Source organism: Lytechinus pictus, chromosome 1 (genome assembly GCF_037042905.1).
Source record: "Lytechinus pictus isolate F3 Inbred chromosome 1, Lp3.0, whole genome shotgun sequence".
NCBI classification, from domain to species: domain Eukaryota; kingdom Metazoa; phylum Echinodermata; class Echinoidea; order Temnopleuroida; family Toxopneustidae; genus Lytechinus; species Lytechinus pictus.
The window spans coordinates 34720039-34739662 of record NC_087245.1 but is presented as its reverse complement, the minus strand read 5'-3'; the positions used below and the strand labels follow the sequence as shown (position 1 = coordinate 34739662).

General features: G+C 35.4%; 1 protein-coding gene across 1 annotated transcript; it reads left to right on the top strand.

Moving 5' to 3' along the window:
* The first annotated feature begins 287 nt into the window (after window positions 1-287).
* On the top strand, window positions 288-13491 carry LOC129261561 (solute carrier family 25 member 32-like). Its single transcript, XM_064101176.1, has 8 exons — window positions 288-398; window positions 3985-4188; window positions 5900-6050; window positions 7055-7140; window positions 8155-8330; window positions 10467-10580; window positions 10863-11008; window positions 13068-13491. Exons 2-8 carry the CDS (start codon window positions 4038-4040, stop codon window positions 13192-13194), a joined length of 951 nt encoding a protein of 316 aa, XP_063957246.1. The 5' UTR covers window positions 288-398; window positions 3985-4037; the 3' UTR covers window positions 13195-13491.
* The last annotated feature ends 6133 nt before the right edge of the window (window positions 13492-19624 follow it).

The following is a 19624-nucleotide window of genomic DNA, read 5'->3' as shown; positions in this document are numbered from 1 at the left end:
AACTGCATATTTTCTAATGATAATCGAAATTTCTCGAAGTTTTGGTTAGCACTTCTTATGTTCAAATGTCAAATGAAAACATCATCTTTTCCAATTAATTTAGCATAGTCTTTGGATGAACAGGGCCAAAATTAAGGCGTTCTTTCAATAAAGTTCAAAGTTCCTAATACTAATATAGCAACACTGCTAGCTGTGTGTTGCAGCCCTCTACGTTCGTTGGTGCCCGCACCTGCACCGTTTCGGCTGGCTAGCTAGCTCCATGCATGGACCATGCGTGATATATATGCAGAGTGGTGGGCGGTGATCTCGTAAGTCGTATGCACGGTATGCCGTATGGTAAACAACTTTTTATACCTCAGCTCAGTTGTACTGTAAGTTGACGAACAACTAAATTTTTGGTAAGTAGAACGAATTAAGTCCCTTCTTTTTTAACCTTCTCAACTTTGACTAAATCGCCTGTAACAATAAGTGTAACGCGTGATTTGTATTTTTTTTATTTACGTAATACAATTCTTGTCCCACATATTAATATTTGTGTAAGTTATTGGCTGTCTCTTTATTCTTCCTTCTGCCTCGGCGCCTCGGGCTCTGCTTCTAAGCCTAAGTACAAGAGTAAGATGATGGGAGAGAATGGACACCTTAGCGCGCTGGCGTTGGGGTTAAGTAAATGAGGAGGTCTTACGGAGACAGATTATTTTGTGCGTGGAGTGTGGATTTTAATTTGTGGCACTCGTCCTACGAACGAGGTTGTCTCATCTAGTCTTACCCCGTTCTTGGCAGCATATGGTCCAATTGTGAAAATATACATTGCCCATTCCCCCCCCCCATCACTCGCCCAAAGCATTGCAAATTAATGCAAACTTTAACTAATGATACTAATCATCACTCATTCAATGAACAAGGTTAATTAAATTTAAAACTGTTTTTTGATGGAAAGGCCATTCTAAGTCATCGATATCATATTTAAAAAAAAACGAATAAAAACTCAATGATTTCTCTACGTGAAGCTCAGGGTGACCAGATTTCACAAAATGAAATACGGGACATTCTACAAAGTACGCTGCATGAGCGGATCGACGGAGCCAGGTCTTAATAAAAAAAGATCAACAAAGAAGGCTACACACAGTAGAGGTGCACGGCCAATATGGGAGACTCTCCAATAGGGGAGACAATCTCCCACATTGGAGATTTGCTTTGCAAAAGGACAAAAGAAACAACACCAACAAAAGCATGATTTTTTCCACCCAAAATTTTGTCTCACTGAGGTCAGAAGCCCATTTGTTTTGTGTGTGATTGACAACAAAAATCCTTATCAAAACAAAAGTAGACGGTGAAAAGGGGAAATTTTTCATGAGGAATCTCCTTATCACATTTTTATTTGCTGCCAAGGTCAGTGGCGTACCGTGGGTCACGGCATTGGGGGGGCACCAGCAAAAATTTTGAGTCGCTCAGTGAGCGCGCAAAGCGCGCTCAATTACCAGGTATAGGCCTATTGACCTTATATAGAGACATTTTAAGGACTGTGCCATTAAACGGATATGTAATGTATCTCACTGATCAAATGATGCGAGCGCGAAGCGCGAGCTGAATATTTTTGAAATTCATACCTAAAAAGGGTAAAAATAAGCTATTAAATAAAAAATAAAAATACGTATCTGTCTCGCTAAACAAACAATGCGAGCGCAAAGCGCGAGCTGAAATTTTTGTATTTATTGACCCCAAACAGAGACAGTTTAAGGACTATTTTTTAGAAATCAAATAAGAGAATACATATCTCACCATACTCATCTAATTTGAGTGCCAAGCGCTTGCTGATTTTGTTAGAAAACATGAAACACCTTTTGTAGTCATTGTATGAATTAGATAAAATAAAGAAAAAAGTCAATTATTTCAACAACAAAAATCAATTTCTGTTATGGGACTCTTGATGAAGAACATGAAGAAGCTTCTTATTCTTTTCTGATTAATGAACCTGACGTGACAGAAGTTCAGAATAACGAACTTTACCGTGGGTCTAATCAGGGGTGAATCCTGGGAGGGGGGGGGCTTCTTTTACAGAAAAAATAACAAGCCCCCCCCCCCTGTGAAGGAGATTTATGTCACGAATTGACAATTAATATAAAAGATCCTCGCTTTACAGTGAGTATGAAGTTTCAAGTTTATTTTCAGTGATTTCAAATCCAAACATAGAGGATTTTCAGTAAAAAAACCCTCTTACCACGAAGGCCTATTCAGGGGCAGATCCAGATTTTTCAAGGGGGAGAGTGACCTTTTTTACAGAAAAAATAAGGTTCCATTGAAGCTGATTTGTGTCACTAATAATTTGACAATTAAAAAAGAGATCCTCGCTTCACAATATGAACTTTAAATTTTCACTTTATTTGATTTCAAATCCAAACAAAGGTTTACAATCAAATGAAATTAACAATTTTTACAAATTATCCCAACAAAAATAAATGCCAAACAAAGATTTTCTATAGCTTTCAAGGGGGAGGGGCATGGGTCTATGTGCCCCTAAAAATGAATAATAAATAAAAAGAAACTCAATAAAAAAAAATGGGAAATTATGTTTTGTTTTATCACTTGAGTTCCTTGCCCCTTTTCATTATCATATTTCTCCCTTCACCCATATTAATCTAGGGCGGTACAAAATGGGGGTTTACAAAAGTGATATGTTGATGAAAATGAACATTCTACAACAATATGAAAAATTAATGAAAATAATATAATATAAATAACAATGATAGTACAGAGAATGATCAAGAGAAGAAGCAAACCCTCCCCCCCCCCAAAAAAAAGCATCATATTTCGTTTCAGGATACGACAAGATAGAGTTTATTATAGAATAAATTACGCTGATGGCACTACAATAATTATTCTTGCATATAAAAATAGAGAAAAAATATTTAGTGTCAGGGGGGGAAGAGACTACTATCGCTGGATCTAGGAGCTTTGAAATAGAAGCATCACCGGAAACAGGTATCTGTGGTGAGACGGACGAGATAACGGACGTTGGCTTTACCTTTACTTTCATTTGGTTTAGTACCACCCCACAACAACCCGCTCAAATCGGACCCTAAACACGTAGTGTTAGGGCAAAAAGTACATTTATAAAGTATTTTAGTCTTTTTATACCCTCGCATATTGGACCGTAAACACAATGGCCCGTTACCATGGTTATATACGCTATTTTATTCATGAGTCCACTGTTTGAATAGTGGACTCATGAATAAAATAGCGTGGATAACCATGGCAACAGGCGTCAACTTGGCGCACTGTGACAAAAGAGCGCATCAGCATTGGACATTTTTTATACACGCGCCCGATACGCGATAAATTAAGTGTAATTTATACAGGAAATCTGCATAAACCATGGATTCAACCGTGGGTTTTCAAAACCACCTTTGTGAATTCGGGCCAATGTTTTCCTAGCAAAATGTATACCCTTTTTTTTTTCATTCTTTTAGTGTTTTTGACACCTTTATTACTTTAGTTTTCCTAGCAAAATGTATACCCTTTTTTTCATTCTTTTAGTGTTTTTGACACCTTTATTACTTTAAGTATGTAACATGCCCTATCATGTAAAAGAGATCCTTTTTCTCGTTTTTATTTTAGAAGTGGCCCCCGGGCATATTTATTTAATTAAGACATGATTTAGCAAGGTGAGGAAAAGTAGCTACTGGCCTCTGCCTAACTAAAATTAATTCTGACAAATTTTCATCGTCAATGTGTTCAATTCTTTAATTTTGTTTATGTTTAGTCAGAAAAATAAATCCACTCTGAGGCTAGACATGCTAGTTGCAATATTGGGTTAAAAATAAGGGGGAATTAAAATAGTCAAGAAACGTGCGAAAAGAAAAGAAAAGAAAAAAAGGAAAACAAAACAAAAGATGAAAGAAAGGCATAAAATTGAAAGAAAAACAACTGTTGATTTCATGCCGTGTTGCTATTCATAATGATTGTCTTTTACATCATCTCACTCAGGCAATCTTGCCATTGTGGAGTTGCCGATTGATCTGAGTGACACCAGATAAACAATGGCGGCAGCAGCATCAGAGAACATCCAGAAGCAGGCATCCTCACTCTTCTCTCAGTTGAAGTATGAGCATCTCGTGGCAGGCATCAGTGGTGGCGTTCTTTCGACCATGGTCCTTCATCCGCTAGATCTCATTAAAGTCAGGTTTCAAGGTACAATAACTGCATGCTGTTCCGCAAAGATTGATGTATGACATAAAGGGGAATGAAACCTTTTGGGCAATTCCATAAAATATGTACATCCGACCCCATGTATGTGAGACCTTCATGAAATTTTCTGTCTCTGATTTCTGGTTCTTATAACAGTCTGTAAAGCTGTCAGATGACCATGACTTGGTCAGTTTATAAAGTGCAGTAAGAAAAGGAAAAATGGGGGTCGGACGTACAAAATGGTTGAATATTTCATGGAATTGCCCCTTTGGAACATGTGGACTTGTGTGGAAACATAAATCAAAGAATAAGAACAAAGAAAATTTGAGAAAAATCGGACAAATAATGAGAAAGTCATGAGCACTTGAATATTGCGATCACTAATGCTATGGAGATCTTCCCATTGGTAATGCGACAAAGATAAAAATAATAATAAATGAGATTTGTATAGCGCACTTTCCATCTTGATTAGATGCTCAAGGTGCTTCAGAGCAGAACAAAAACTATTTACATATAATACATGTCTGAACAATAGGTCAATGTCTATCAAAAAGCACTCAGCTTTGTTTTCAGGTTGCCCTTAAAGGTGGTCACTGAAGTCTGGGTTTTCAAACTCTGTGGAAGAAAATTCTACAGGTTAGGCCCAGCATGATTTCTTAGCAACTGGAATTTGTAAGAGATTAGATGAGGATCATAAATTTCTTGAGGGTTGGTAATTATGCATCAAAGATTTATTGTAATTGGGGGAAGTTCCATTGAGTGTATGAAAAATCAAAAGAAGGATTTTAAAGACTATGCGTTCCTTCAGGGGCAACCAGTGAAGAGTTTTCAATATAAGGGTTATGTGGCTGCGCTTGCTAGATACAATGTAGAGTTACAATACGCGCAGCTGTATTTTGCAACCTTTGCAATTTCCCAAGATGAGAATCTGGTAAGTTGTAAAGGAGACTATTACCAAAATCGAATCATGAGGAAATGAGTGAATGTACCAGTTTCTCTGTTGCTGAGCGAGTGAGATATTTTCTTATGAAGCCAATGTTGCGCAATTGATAACGAGCTGATTTGCAAATGCCTGTAATCTGGTTGGACATGGACATGTGAGAATAAAAAATAACTCCAAGATTGCGACATGATTTTGAAAGGGGATGTCATTGCCTGAGATAGAAATGGAATCAAAGTTGAAACTTTGAGCCAAAAACTAAAAACTCACTTTTACTATGGTTTAAAAGTAACAAGTTTGACTTCAACAAAGTGTCAATGTCCATTATGCATCTTTCAAGATTACACAGGGCTTGTGTGGCACTAGTTTGATTGGGTAAAAATTAAAAGAAAATCTGAATATCATCTGCATATAATGATAGTGAACAGAGTGACGTTTGAAAATATCTCGAAGCCCTGTTAAATAAATGGAAACACAGTGGGCCCTCCAACAGAGCCCTGGGGGACGCCGCACCAATGGCGTAGATGAAGAGGTAACACCATTTAGGACTGACTGTGAATGGAATGAGAGATAAGATTTCAGCCATTGTAGGGCCTTGCCCTGAACACCTAAACTAGTCAGAGTGTTAATAAGTAAGGTGTGGATGTTCATTTCAGAATTGATAATTATCTGTGGTGATTGTTAAAATTGCGATTTAAAAAAAAAAACAGTCTAGTAAAGGAAATATGGTCTGAAATATGCTCATAATTCATGTTTTTATGTCATTTATTACAGTGAGTGATGGAAATCAAGCACGACCCACGTACAATGGACTGGTCCATGCCTTCCGGAGCATTGTCAAGCAGAGGGGCTACCAAGGCCTCTACCAGGGGGTCACACCTAACGTGTGGGGTGCAGGAGCATCATGGGGATTCTACTTCTTTTTGTGAGTTCCATGCCATTGATTCAACTTCAAATGATACGCTGTTTATGCATTGAACATTTTCAAGTTAATATGTGCAGTTGTGTGTACCGGAGCTGTTAAGGGGAATTCACCCTGATGATAAAAGGAGAAAAATTAGAGAAAAATGTGGGTTTTATTATTTATTTTTATTCATCAATCATAAGAGAGTTGTTAATTTTTTTTAAAGATTATTGATGCCCAAAGTGAGCAGCTCACCATGTAAGTTATGCAATATAAATTTCATAATTCCAATACTTTAATTAAACATGATGAATTAACATATTTTTGCTATAGAAGTGGTATGAAATGATGTATATCTGATGATGTATCCACCCCACAAATATCACTTTCACACTACACTACAAATTAGGACACATCCGAGAATGAATCAACAATGGTACGCCAGGCTTCGCGATCTGACACGAGAGTTGGTAAATCATGGAACAAATTATTTGTATCCCTACATATGCAATCAACAAAATATAAAGGTCTCCGTCCTCTGGTTTTATGAGGAAGGCGCAACAAAAGTACATAAGAAATAACTTCCTTCTCACTATGAAAACAGTGACCAGGAAATATTTTAATTACCATAGTGGAGAAAGGTGGAAGATCTCCATAAATTTCATCTTTTGTTTTGTGATCTCTCCAACTAATATTTTGTACCCTCATTGAAAGTCAGGTATATGTGCCCCTTTAAGTTTTTGAGCAAAAGGCATTTTGGGGACTTTATATGATCACACATTTGGAGGAGCTGTACGTCGGTGACGTTTCATAGTCTAAGCTCTTCATATTGATGATGTAGAATTCCCTTATTCTGTCACAGATTTTTATCAAACTTTCACCAATATTTTTCTCAAATTTTTCATCTTTTTTAAAAACCAATTTATCATCAGGGTGAACCTCACCGTAATTGTATCCAGAGTTTCTTAATGGTGTTTCATTTACGGTGCTTGTAAGTTCGAATTATTTCTTTGTTTTGTTTATAGTTACAATGCAATAAAGACATACATGCAGGGAGATACCTCGACACCGCTTGGCCCTGGACATCACATGTTGGCCGCTGCACAATCGGGTAAGTTTTCCTTTTGAATGCCTATCTTCTCATTTTCACAATTATAATATTTCCTAGCAAGAATGATAATTGAAATCCTATATTACCAGTAGGTTTTGGGTAGGATATTTTTATGCCCCCGCAGACGAAGTCCGGAGGGGGCATTAAGCGTTGCCCCTGTCCGTCCCCCCACTTGGTTTCCGCGCAATAACTCGAAAAATATTACTGGATTTTGAACATTTTTGGTGTGTAGGTAGATGACACCAAAATACAGGCTAAATTCAAATTCGGAGTCCGCAGGTCAAAGGTCACAGCTCTGTATATGCGACCTGGTTCAAAGGTCTAAGTTTGTTCATTATATTTATGCATATTGATTTCTAATTGATATTAAGTTCAATCATATTGAATGAATTTCTGATCGCGTTAAGCGGGGGGCATCTGTGTCCTTTGGACACGTCCAATTTCTAGTTTATTTGGATGTTTGGATCTTTTTAAGCAAGGTATGTCATACCTATCAGGATGCATGCTTGATATTAATTTCAGTTCATCCTTTTTTTTATTGATATTTCATTCTCTTGTTTTCTGCTTCTACTGTAATTATCAAGATTTTAAATAATTCAAAATTAATTTAAACACACTCAATTCATATACTCCCAAGTCACTTACATTATTCCATAAACCTCAATTATTACTGGATGTAATGTTGTTTACTTGATTGTACATTCATCTAGTACTCAATTTTCATAAATAAGTCAGAAAATACATTAGAATTATGGTCCAATTGCTCTGCAAGATATTTGATAAAACCTGGGACACACTTTACCCAAATTGGAATCTGAAAGGCAAGGCCTATTCAGTGGTACTAGAATACTTTAGCATGTTCTCATCAGCCCATTTCATGATATCCGTAGAGACTCTTCATAACCAACCCTATTTGGCTGGTGAAAACACAATTCTTTCTTTAGTACAACGGTAAAATAGAATAATTCACTGTGTTCTCACCAGCCTATCTTATGATGTCCTTATTTCTCGCAGGTGTATTAACTCTCTTCATAACCAATCCCATATGGGTGGTGAAAACACGACTCTGTCTTCAGTACGATGGCATTGACAAGAAGACCGATGCTGGAGGTTCGGGGAGGAAATATCGAGGGATGTGGGATGCCTTGATCAAAATCCATAGATACGAAGGACTTCGGGGACTCTATAAGGTGATTCAAGTTCAGGGTCCTGTCATGAAAACAAGTGCATGATTTCTGTAACAAATTTACGATCAGCTAATCAAATCAAATAATTTTATTAGCTTAAAACTGTTGTTGACAATTTATAAAAGGTCCATGCCCCTTTGTAGTATACAAATAATACAAATATACAACAAGGGTGTGTAGCTGTTTCAAACTAAGTGTGGGTTATAATACTAATACTTGAACAAGTGATGTGTATCATCTGCTTTGAAGGGTGTAGATCCTTGTTATTTGATAAGCTGTCGTCATACAAAACCCAAACTAGTCATAATACTTAAAGGAAAAGTCCACCCCAATAAAAAGTTGATTTGAATAAAAAGAGAAAAATCCAACAAGCATAACACTGAAAATTTCATCAAAATCGGATGTAAAATAAGAAAGTTATGACATTTTAAAGTTTTGCTTAATTTCACAAAACAGTTATACTCACATCCTTGTCGGTATGCAAATGAGGAGACTGATGACATCACTCACTCACTATTTCTTTTGTATATTATTATATGAAATATTCAAATTTTCTCCCTGTTGTCGTGTAAAACAACGATTAATTCATCCCTGAACATGCGTATCATCTGTTATAAAAGGTGTGAATCCTTATTATTTGATAAGCTGTCGCCATACAAAACCCAAACTAGTCATAATACTTATTCTACATGCACATGTATGACTACTCAATATGGGCAAAGACACTGCAAGGGTGAGATTAGACACTTCAGCATTTTTTTTTTCAAATTAATTTTGAACAGATTCCAGTGAAATGACCAACCGAGTGTTTCTGTGTATAAATGCAAAATATGTGCCACATGATTTTGGTAAAAAATGTTTAATTGCTGAGGAATTGACTAAACATTCACGGCCATCCAGCCAAATGTCCTGTCTTTTTCAGGTTATATTGTATCATTTCACAGAGTTAACCCTATAAGGACTGGGCTATTTGAGATGTATTGAGGACTATAGGGTGCGCGCCAAAATTTGGCACACACATTCTTTACCACATAAACTACATGCTAGTTTTAAAATAAAATTCTGAAAAATAATTATTTTGAATTGTTTATGAATAAAATATGCAAATTTATTCATGAAAAACATTATTTGCATATTTTACACCCAATTCACTTCAAAATTTCTTCTTTTTTTTGCAGATGTCATCTTTGTAATCTGATTTATACTTTTCCATAAAGAAAAATTGCGAAAGCCAATTTTTTCCTGAATGTATTTCTTTGTTTTTAGAATTTCTTATGTATTTCATCTTTTGTTTTTTGTTGTTTTTTCAATAGAAATTATTACAGACCATTATCAACTAAATTAAACCCTAAATTAATTAAGCAGACCAATTAGAATGAAAAATAATCACCCTTTTATGAATTTCATCTCCCATAGACTTTGTACACAAAGTATAAAAATGAGCCTTTTTCGGCATGACATTGTCTCGTAAAAAGTCATGTGACATCGCGATGCTATACCCGTATGTCGCGAATTTGGTCTCAAAAGTTGTGCGAGACTTGAAAGAAAAAAAGTCATAACATTTTGTGGCGCTATCTTTATGCGTTTCAGAAATTCAGAAATATAACCCCCTGTCCTTTTAGGGTTAAATTTGTGTAAATAAACAAAATTTAGATCTCCCTTGATATGGTGACAATTATCCTTGATTTGAAAGATTTGCTCATGAAATAATTTTTCGCTGCAATTACAGGTGCCTAGCTATAATGCTGATAACATGTTCCTTTGGTTGTTATTATTTTATTTGGCATTTTAAAAAACAGAGAATACAAACAAATCAGATATGATGATACATGAAAGAGAAAATAAGACCCGGATGAGAGTTGGAGTGGGTATGGAAAAGGCTAACTTAATAGCCATAACCCACAGGTCTTCCTCCCCATACCTCCCCAACTCCATCCAGGTCAGAAAACTAATGGTAAAAATAAAATTAAGATATTCGGCAAAATACAATGGTCATACATGTGATTTGGTCACTTAAAGCCAACCCCCACAATACCTCCCCCGATCTCATCATTATGTATCTACAAGCATTAGAATGATGATCATCAAACATTAAAGCAATCATAAAGTCAAAAATATAAATATCAATTTATTCTGTAGGGTCTTGTGCCAGGACTGTTTGGTGTATCCCATGGTGCATTGCAGTTCATGGCTTATGAAGAGCTAAAGAAGTCGTACAATAGCCACATGGGTCTACCATCAACGGGACAACTGGTAAGCTTTCTATTTTACATGGTGATTCTTGATATTGTAACAGTTTTTCATTCAAGATTTCATCAGACCAGTATACATTGTATATTGAATGATAATTATAATAATTATAGATATGCAAATGAACATTTTTTACTATAGTTTTCTAAGATCTATCAACCACACACATTTTTATTATATTTTATAAAAATATTTTTCTTTGACGATCAATTATTACAAATCACTGAAGAGGATTGAAATTATTTCGGAATAAATATCAAACCTCCATATTTCTGTCTATCCCAGGGTGCCTTAGAATACATCACCTTTGCAGCGCTATCAAAGATGTTTGCCGTAGTAACCACATACCCTTACCAAGTAGTACGGTCCAGGTTACAAGATCAACACGCGCAGTATCAAGGAGTCAGGAATACAATTAGTGTAACGTACAGGTAAATCTTGTGTAATTCTTCTTGTTCTGTGATTCTGTGTTAACTCTTGAATTAATAATGCAATATAACAATGCATTATATTGTCAAATTCAATGTTGGTGTTGGTGGTTGAAGCATAATTTAGATTGCCTTCCTTCGCTCCAACACCTAATGTGAGTTTACAAAAAAAATGATCCAAATCATACTAGCCCAACCCATTTGATGTTTTAGTCCTGTGCTTTGGTTTGTCCGTCTAAGCGTAATATTTTTTTGGGGAAAGGGGGGGGGGGGGCTGAGTGATGCCAAATAAAATCTTTTTTTTATTCTGACAGCATAGGTAGATAGATAGAAGGATGTTGGAAATTTGAACATATACATAAAACACAATGAAATATAATGGATTTCCGACAACTATATTATAAGCATTTAAAAATGATTTCAATTAGGAAAGTAGCATTAGCATTTAACTTCTGAAGGTTTCCATGGCGAAGTAGAATAGTGTAGTAGGTTTCACTATACACCATGTATCTTTAGTGGGCAATTGTTGATCCTGAAAAGGACCACCCATACTCGACATTTTGACAAGTGTGTTCTCGTTGTCTTCAATGAAATATAATAGATTTCCATATTTCCAACAACTATATTGTAAATTGTAATATTAGTTTTGATACATTTTGTTGTGCAAAGTATTTCTATTTCTATTTCCTTTATACTTCATTTTCCTTTCTCTTAACCGCTTAGAGGCAATTTTGCGATTTTGCGGTATATAAAATTGTTATTATTATTATTATTATTATATCATAAGCATTTTTAAATGATTTTTTTTTTTAAATGCTCTAAGCATCAAGTAGAAAATACTTCTGAAGATGTCAAGAACACACTTGTTGAAACATCAAGTTTGGGTGGTCCTGTTCAGGACCAATAATTGCCCTAGAAAGATACATGGTATACTGTGAAACCTATTACACTGGGATTAGCATGTTCTCATCATCTCACATACAGTTGAGGCCGGAAGTTTACATACACCCAGGAAATTCAAAGAAAAGTTGACATCATAAAATTTACTGTATCTTATAAAATATTTGTGCTATTGTGACGAATTTGATATCAAACAAATGAGTATGTCATGCCTCTTCATCTCATTGCTTTGTCATCAGGAGCTGAAAAATATTTAGGTGTCATTTTCTCCCCCAAAATCTTCATATTTTAGACAAATTAGAAATAAAAACTTGACAAAAACATTTCATATTTGTGCTAGTGACTTCTCAACACAAACATTTCAGATTACACTGTTTTGTTCAGTTGTGACATATCATGATAGAAAATGTAATATAAATCATAGATTTGACATTTATATATTTCTATGAAACGATGTTAGAAAATATAATAACAAACAATAGAATACATTTACAACTAATATTACTTTTTTGGCTTAAAAAAAATTCCACCTTAAATATACTTTAATTCCAATGACATCCCAATTATGTGAACAAGCTGAATACGCTCTTTTATTTGATACCAAATAAGTCATTGTAGTATTTATATTTCTTAAGATATAGTAACTATTACAATGTTTGGCAAGTGAACAAATTTAACTGAATTCCATGGGTGTATGTAAACTTTTGGCCTCAACTGTATATGTATACAGCGTCTCACACAAAGGACAGCGTCTCACACAAAGGAGACTACCATAGCATGCACTACTGGGTGCCACAGAAGGTGCTATAGCCTTTGCAATCTTGAAAGTGCAATTCTGTCATCCACTGACAAAATTTTTCATTTTTTTCTTCATTTGGGATATTTCCTGTGTACTCTACATGATGCTAAAGGAATTGGAGTCACACAGCCCCTAATTTCTGGAGTACTGATGGTTGCTTCAAGAGCAAGTAACTATATATTTTCGAATCAAACAACGACACATTTTCTTCATTAACTAAGAAACACATTCCATAGAGTTGCTTCCTTTTATAGTCAGTAGATGGTGGAATCCTGTCAGCCTAACTAAAATTTTATGCTTATATTTCTATCATTTGTTTTTATCCCCCCCCCCCCCCTCTCTCTCTCTCTTTCTTTTTCACAGGGGTGAAGGATGGAAGGGCTTTTATAAGGGATTGGTACCAAACCTTTTGAGAGTCACACCTGCCTGTTGTATAACATTCGTTGTCTATGAGAAGATATCCCATGCGTTACTGCCACCCAAAGGATGAACTTACAGGGATAGGTGTACAGATGACAAGACATGGACGATGCATTAACCTTCAGTACTTCTCACAACCAACATCAGAGGGCGCCAAGCGTAGATCAAAGATAATTTTTTTTCTTCAAATTAGTAGTGCAATTGTCTATGCGAGTTTGAAATTGTGCTCGTGCGAATATATTTTCCACTTACAAGGATTCTCATTATAAGAAATGAGAGTTTGTGGTAAAGATATGAAATGATTGATAAATGCCATCTTTTTATTCTCAATGGTAATAAAAGATTATCATAATCATCTAGTGAAGCTTATGTACTTTTGTCGTTGTTTTATTTTACTATTGGTTATAATTTGAGAATATGTGACCTGCTTCCCAAAACCACACATGTTACTCAAAATAAATTTTGAGAAATTTTCAAGTACAGAAAGAAAGAGGTGCCAGAGAAACCTGTGTTTTTTTCCTGTATTATACATTACAACTTCAAATCTTGACAGAATGAAGAATTTTTTTGAACAAGTTTTTTTTTTTTATATTTACTATTTTAAGTCCAACTTGATATTTCAGCTATTGTTGGTTTTGGGGTGGCTGGACACATACCGGTATGTTACAGAGTACAGAAGTGATGATGTCACAAAAAACTTTTTGGCATTTCAGCGTTTTTTATACCATATTTTTGTAGCGCATTATGAAAAAAACCCACTCCCAAAATGTGGTGAGAACCGGTCCATGGGGGCCTGAGTTATGACCTCATGAATACATTATTAGCCCCATTGAAGTCAACGTATTATTGGCCTGGTTCCTATCTTTTAGAACCAGGCCAATAATACACTGACTTCGATTGGGCTAATTATGTATTCATGAGGTCATATCTTGGGGCCCCATGGACAGATTCTCACCACATTTTGGGAGTGGGGGGTTTTTCATCATGCACTCAAAAAATTTGGGACAAAATGCTGAAATGCCAAAAGTGAGATTGATGACATCACACTGCGGTACTGTTTTATGTATTAAGTCAATCATGCAATACAAATTCAGTTTTATTTCAAAACAAAGTCTTGTACTGTTACTGTCTTCTGGTTGCCTCCATCTTGTGTGCCTTGTTTTTATGCAATTTTTTTTTTTTCTTAAGAACATCTTTCAATAGTGTCGGTGTTGGTATTTGAGGATAGGGTATTGTTGGGAAGTTTCATGCAATTATTGGAGGTCCATGTTGTGACATATCTTTTAGAAGGGGGGGGGGGTGGGTGACCTGTTGAGTTTGATTGGGTTAACGGATAATTTCTGTTTCAGGCCGTTTCTTGACTGAAACTCATTGAAACCACTAATTTTTCACAGTAGTTAATTATGGACCCATTATTGACTATTCATTGAAGTTTTGATGGCAAAGTATTTTGATATCTTCATATCGTGCAGCAGTAGCCTGAATTATTGCACAACTTGGTTTCTGGACAATTTTTCTTCCTTTGTTTTAGAATACATCAAGATATTGCTGAATGGAGTTGTGTGTCAAATCCTGATGAGCTCTGTGGTGTAAACACTCAGAGAATACATTTTTAGATGTATTTAATTATATTTAATGAATATATAAATATATTCATTATTCTATCTTTTGTAATTGTACTCCAAGCTAAACACACATGTATTTGAATTAACTTGTGGAAGGATACCAGGGGCCCGTCTTACAAAGAGTTGCGATTGATCCGATCAATCACAACTATGGATGGCCAGCAACGTCATCATCTAAAATGCATGAATGTTCAAAATGTTTTCTAGATATGACGTAAATTACATAATTTCATTGTTTTCTTTACAATTTGGTGTGTTCGCCTTTGTTTACAAAGGACATTTTGGAAATTTTATGCAGAAAAAATTATGACACTGATGGATTTCCATAGAGTTACGATTGATTGGATCAATCATAACTCTTAGTAAGACGGGGCCCTGGACCCTATCTTACAAAGAGTTACAATTGATCCGATCAGTCACAACTATGAACGGCCAGCAACGTCAACATCTAAAAGACATGTTCAAAATATTTTCTATGATGTATATTCATGCATTCAGTGTTTTCTTGAAAATTCACTGTGCTTCTTTTTGTTTACAGAGGGCATTGTGCAAATTTTCTATGGAAAAAATTATGACACTGATGGATTTCTATAGAGTTACGATTGATTGGATCAATCGTAACTCTTTGTTAGAAGGGACCCAGGTTTTTATCAAGTCTTTATCATGTCAATGCAGTTGATTATACTTTGGTGCTTATATCATGTTGTATATTTGTAATAAACCGATAACTTAAAATCATTGTCTCCCAAGGAGAATGAATGAAAGGCAGGACATATTTTTTTTCATAAATATCTTATTCCAGTTTCCATTAGGAGCTTTCACAAGCAGGAAGGTCACAAGTGTATTGAAGTACTGAATGTGTAATGTACTAGTATATACTCAAAGAGCACTTTTATAACAAAATATATGAACATTACCAAGAATTTTAAATTTTAGGAATAGAGTTTGATACAGTATTTATTTCAATAAATACATGCAAAAGCATTGGTTTAAGGTAATGGCTCATGATTAACAAGGGGGAAAGTGCAAACAGTGTATTAGAACTTTCAATCTATCACAATACTATCTAGAATAGGTTTGTTAGAAGAAAATACCCTTTCTACAATGATTTTTTTTTACTTTTGACTTGAATAATTGCCCCTCAAAGTTATTTTGAACTTGTTACAACTCAATTTCCAAAAAGTAAACTCTTATCCCTGATAAGAAAACAAAATACTTGACCAAAGGCAAAGTTTAAGAAATTGTAGCTGAAGAAAAATATGTGAAATACTGGAAATCAGTGTTTGCAATAGCGACAATTTAACAACTCTGCCATGCAAGAAACAATGAAGTCATGTCCTCATTAAACTGACATTGAAATGTATTCATACTTCTAATAGAATAGTGATTTTTAGTTACAGAACTACATGCAAGGAGTCTCTGTGTATAAGTGAACATGAACTTGCTCCATGCATGCTCAGGAATTTCATGACATTATTCCGATAATTATGAACAGTTGTCTATAGAAAACGTGCAATGCACCGAGTTGGTTTATAGGCTACCTACAGTAATGGCTAGCATGGTGGCTTTTGATAGACTCGCATTGTTTTTTTATTTGCTTTATTAGTCACATATTCAATGATCCAGAAATGAAAATCTATTCAACATATTACAAAAAGTGAATTCCACATAAATTACTTAATTCATACACTAATTTGTTTATATATTATTTGTCATATACTGCTTTTGAAAATCACAAGATTCTTTAGATTATTCCTGTATTATTATTTGTTTGGCGTCACCTGTGCCTGGGAGGCAAAAAGCGAACTGAATCACTATGACCTGCTGGTCTCTCCTCCAGATATAACTGATTGGGGTAGTGCAGGTGGACCACTACACCGGGGTTTCCCCCTACTATTCTATGAATAGTGCAGTGGGTTCTTAATGTGCAAAGGTGGTGACTCTCCTTACACGGGGCCTCCATTTAACGTCCTATCCGAGGGACGGAGTGTTTTCCATTGTTAACATAAAGCCTGCATCTATGAAACATGGGAGAGACGTTTACACACAACGCACTGGCTTCAGTCATTGCCCGAGGTGGACTCGAACCCACGGTCTGGTTCGACGGGCAGACGCGTTACCGACTGAGCCAACAACCCTCTCAATAAAAGTGAATACTAGTATTAGAATAGTTGTTCAAAGTCATTAACAAACATTCCTGGAAATGTTGCAAGTTAGAATAGGTAGTGTTAAAAGAAAACATAACTAAATTCCACGAGTTGCCACCAGTGATTTCTCATCGGCCATTTTATTTTCTGATCGAGCATTATCATGTTTATTTTTCAGAATACCTTCCCTAAAAATGAACAGTGCAATGAATTGTGATGAATTGTGATGCATCATTAATAATAAATGTATTCCATATCTAATTTTTTGAAAGCTTATTGTATTCAGTAGACACCAGTCTTTCGTTTAATTCACATAATGTAAAACATCTGTCTGCTGCGATTTAAAGGGAGGGGGTGGAGGGATTAGGGAGGGAAGAGAACTATAAAATAGAGCAGGAGAGAGCAAGAGTGGAGAGGGAGAGAGACGACAGAGAGGGGGAGAGAGAGTGAGAATAGGAGAGTAAGGACTGGAAGTATGATGCAAGTTGAGCTGACTTTCTGAAAAAAGTACAACTTTGTGTGTGCCTATTCCTTTCAATTGCACATACACGTATAATCTGGTGATGATAAATTTAATATTTTGAATTTATGAAATAAGTATATCACCCCAACTTCAGAGGCAAAAGCCATTGGCATGGGAGCACATGTTGAGAAAAAGGATGCTCACCCTGGCATAAAAGTGGGTTTTGAGGGTGTAGATTACCCTGGTGTAAAGTTGGTATTAATAAAAGCAGAAAAAGAAACATTGCTGAACATTTGGCAAAATTCCACCGATTATGAAGAGTGTTATGGATTTTTCTTTATTTTGTGACATCACATGCAAGCAGCTTTCCCAAATTTGACATACAATATAAATCAAATAAAGTGTAATTTTCTCAGAGAATTGTGAAATCTTGTGCATTCATTAGTCTAGCACAATTTCATTTCAGCTTCTATAAGAAAAATAAGTTGATACCCGGTAACTCTTATCCTGTGATGGATTTTGGACAAACCTTCAAAATTGAAATACATTTATAGAGGGTACATTTTAATAAAATCGTTTGACCTAAGCCCCTTTTCACAAGTGAATCTTCAGGTGCCTATCCGATGGGCGGGGGGGGGGGGGGGTGCGCGGCCCGTAGGATTTAGGATTTCTATAAAAAAGGGGGAAGGAAAACAAGGAGAAAGAGAAAAAAAAAATTAAAAAGAGGAGGTAGACAAGTGAATAAAATAAGGTAAGGGGAAGACTTGGAAAAAAATAGTGACTGGATGACATCATCAGTCCCCTCATTTGCATACCGACCAGGATGTGCATATTACTTTTTTGTGAAATTAAGTGAAGCTTTAAAATATTTTATCTTGCATCCGATTTTGATGAAATTTTCAGTGTTGTGCTTGTTGGATTTTTCCCTTTTTATTCATCAACTTTTTGTTGGGGTGGACTTGTCCTTTCAAGTTAAGATGCTTAAATTATCCAGTTTTAGATCAGAATAAGATGCCCAATTACCCATCCTTTTCATGCTTTACAAAACATGAATAGTGTCCCGCTAAATCTCAATTTTTCCGCTCGTGCGAATCGCATTATTAAGTTATATACCTTTCCTACTCATGATTACAAAAAGTGCTTTGAACGTCCCATTTTTTAGGTCGGAATATAAAAAAAATTTAACTCGCGCTAACGCGCTCGCACTGTTTGATTGGTGAAACACTTTTTTTCGTTCAGGCCAAAACCTATATTAAAATTTCCTGTAATTATAGGCCTATAGTTACATAAGCATCTTGTTCAGGACCAAAAACATTACTCAGAATGTTCAATACTAAGGACAAAACACATGAAACTTCCAAAAATTTCAGCTTGCACTTTGCACTCACACTTTTTAAAATAGGGCTTATGGGATAATGAATTTGTTTTATAAGAATATGGATAAAAAGCGACTGTTATAGGACTACCCCTTCAAAGAAATTAACAAAAATCAACTTTGAGCGGCCGATCAGGGATATGGTTGAAAATGTCCCCACCGCCCCCCCCCCCATTGGTGAAAGCTGGATCCGCTCCTGTTTATCTATATTAAAAGGCCAAGATAATTTGTAAATTTATGTTAATTTGCATCAGGCGAATTCCATGCATAAGCATGGGTCTGTTTTATTTATTGAGAAACAGAAAGTTCAATTTTAATGTCATTGCTAAATGCTGGAAACTTGCAGATTGAAACTTTCATTAAAAAAAAAAATATACATATATTTTATCAATTTCAAAATTATTACAACTTGCAAAAGCTGACACATTTTATTCTATCAGAATTAAAGCAAGAAAATTATTGATACAGTAAAAACAATGTGTCAAATAACACAGGTCAATTCTTTTAATGATAAATGTCTTGAAAGTAGGTCATAGGTGATACATGTAAAATGTATTTGTTTTCTACATGTAAGCAAAGGTTATTTGTGTTGAAAACTAAAAAAAAATGCAAGGAAATATTGAAGTCCTTTGATATGGTTTTCCATGAATTTCAGATGGTTAATTTTTAGACAATAACATCGAGACATTTAAGAGGATACATAACAGTATAAAAAGGACACAAAACATCAGATAATCTTGAGTAATTTTATTGCAAAAATTACTTGTATATATATATGTTGCATTGTCTGTCCCTTCTCTCCCTCTCTTTGTCCTCGGATCTTCCTCCTGTTCTCTTTCTCATTACACTTCATTAAAAAATTCGCCTAGTTTCAGCTTTCTTCTTGAGAC